This window comes from Lipotes vexillifer, unplaced genomic scaffold (assembly GCF_000442215.2).
Source record: "Lipotes vexillifer unplaced genomic scaffold, Lipotes_vexillifer_v1.1 scaffold121, whole genome shotgun sequence".
Classification (NCBI taxonomy): domain Eukaryota; kingdom Metazoa; phylum Chordata; class Mammalia; order Artiodactyla; family Lipotidae; genus Lipotes; species Lipotes vexillifer.
Genome location: NW_006773122.1, coordinates 1442247 through 1444775, shown reverse-complemented (window position 1 = coordinate 1444775; position 2529 = coordinate 1442247). Strand labels below are relative to the sequence as shown.

Sequence of the window (2529 nt, the reverse complement as noted above, 5' to 3'; positions counted from 1 at the left end):
ACCAGTTACATTTTCATATTACACAAGTGCCACTTTGGAATCTAGAGAGCAAGGGATTTAATTCTTCACCACCACCCCACACACACACACACACACACACACACACACACACACACACACACACACACACACACAGTCAGTACCCAGACATGGCAGTTTCGATGAGGTCAGGCCCTGGCCCACCTCCAAAGGGTGAGGAGCTGCTTACCACTGCCCCCAACATTCCAACCCAGGCATTCTGAGAAGTAAATTCTGTTACTCCTTCCACTTGCTGGCCCTAGCCTTCCCCTTGTGGCCACTAAAGGCAGACCATCCTTGGAGATTTCAGACAGTTATCATAGCTTCTCTTGCCCCAGCCTGCTTTGCTCCTGGCTTGAAAGCCCTGGTTCCTCTGCCTCAGTGCTTGTTGATGGACTTGGATCATCAACTCTTGGCCCTGCTCCCCCCAGCCAGGCTCACTGAAAGATTCCTGAGATGGCTCACAGACAGCAGCTCCCAGTGTCTCTGGCTCACATATACACAACTCTGACCCTGGGAGTAAAAGAGGTGGAGCCCATGCTGAGTTTTAACTTTCCTACTTGATGACTGGGGACTTGGATGTCCCCGGGAGGTTCCTAACATTCCCACTCCCATGAAAAATCTGTTCAGACTGCTATACGTTCCTCTGTAGGTTAAAGAGCTCCATTTCTGAGTCTGGGCTCATCTGGTAGCTGCTGCATTGTTTGGAGAGTACATGTACTTTATTGCTTCCTTTTGATTGGGAGAAATTAGATTCTGATTGGATGAGAAGCTGACTGGCTTGGCTGCGGCTGGTTACTGATTGGATGAGAGAATGGATCTTACGAGAGGTTCTAGATTTTGATTGGGTAGGAGGCACTGAATGGACTGGCTAGTTCTGGACTCTGAGGGATGACTGCTGGTGAATTTGGATTGAAGACTGAGTGGACTGGCTTGTTGCTGGAATCTGATTGGCTGAACAGCTGGATGGTTTAGCAGATACATGCTGGGCCTGGATCCCCAAGCCCTGTACTTTCAAACCAGTTCAAACTGCTTAAGCCTGCCTCCCACCTCTAAGCAACAGATAGTCACACATTTCCTGGTGGGGCAGATAGTTATTCACACGTCTGAACTTCATTTTCATCACTGTAATGATGAAAAGAGTGTACTTCACCAGGCTGTTGTGAGGATATGATGAGAGAGTAAGGATGAGACCGAACTTTGTAGACTGGAAAGTTCCTAAGGAGGTAGGAAGCAGGTGTGATAGTGTATAGCAGAGCAGTGCTTTATAACTTCAAAGAGGTTCACCAACTTGGCCTCAGGGAACCCACACTCCCCACCCCATGCTGGCAAGAAGTCCAGTGAGGGGAGTGTGCTGCCTAGGGAGGAACGACCCGACTTCCTTTTATGTTTCCATCTGTCAGTGGGAACCTCCTCGCTGTTCAAGGTGTCCAAGGAACAATTAGGAGGTGACCATGGCAACATGGCAGGGGGATTGAGACAGAGAGGGCCTTTCCCTAAGTCCAACTTTAGTAATAATGATCAATATTTTTGCTTGTAATCTTTTGAATAGATATTATAGCCATATGGTTCAAAACCTTAAACTTACATAAAAAGTATATAATACATTAGAAGCCTTATTCCCACTCCTGTGGCTGTGTCCCCTGCCCTGTTCACCCCATTTCCTAACAGAGAAGCACTCTGGTTAGTTTCATGTGTATCATTCTAGCATGTCTTTAAGGTAACTAACATCTATTGCGCACCTACTCTCTTCTAGGGAAACTTCTCATACTGTGATAGTCTTTTACGTAAGTTATCTCATTTACTCCTCACAACAATTCTATAGGGTACATGCCGATATTATACTCCCATTTCACAGAGGAGGAAACTGCAGCCCAGGGGCTTCGCGTTGCTTCTTTTGCTGAAGCAACTTGCCCAAGTTCATTCAGTAAACAAAGGGGTCTGTCTCCAAAAGCGAGCGTTCTTAAACCGCCAGTCATCTGCCTCCCTGCTAAGCGCGGGGGCAGGCAGCGTGGGCCCGTTCAAGCACCTGAAAGATGAAAGTTGGGGCACCTTCGTTTTTCTGCAGGCACTACCTGACTTTGGTCGCTGGCTTCCCGACTCTGTACAATGGACACAGCCAACTCGGTCCCTTCTGAAACCCCGGTATAGAGGAGCCCAGCACTAACGCCTGCCCCCACCCTCTCTGTTCTCTCCCCAGGACCTCCGAGAGAGCCTGCCCACCTCCCCGCCCTGGACGCCGGGCGCGTCCCGGCCCCCCAGCAGCCTGGACGGCTGGGTGAGCCCGGGGCCGTGGGAGCCGGGCCGCGGGAGCAGCTTGAGCAGCCCCCCGCCGCTGCCGCCGCCGCCGCCGCCCCCACCGCCGCCGCCCATGTCCCCCTCGTGGAGCGAGCGCTCCGTATCCCCTCTGCGACCTGAGACCGAGGCGCGGCCCCCCAGCCGCCAGCTGCAGGCGCTGCTGGCGCGAAACATCATCAACGCGGCCCGGCGCAAGAGCGCCTCCCCGCGGCC

The 2529-nt window shown here is 52.0% G+C and overlaps 1 protein-coding gene across 1 annotated transcript in view; it reads left to right on the top strand.

The window, feature by feature from the left end:
- Positions 1–2529, top strand: part of SYNPO (synaptopodin) — a 35514-nt gene that overhangs the window by 32621 nt on the left and 364 nt on the right. The window contains exon 2 of the mRNA XM_007448046.1: positions 2219–2529. This exon is cut by the window's right edge and continues 364 nt beyond it. Within this exon, the coding sequence (XP_007448108.1) occupies positions 2219–2529 (311 nt within the window). The remainder of the gene's footprint in view (positions 1–2218) is intronic.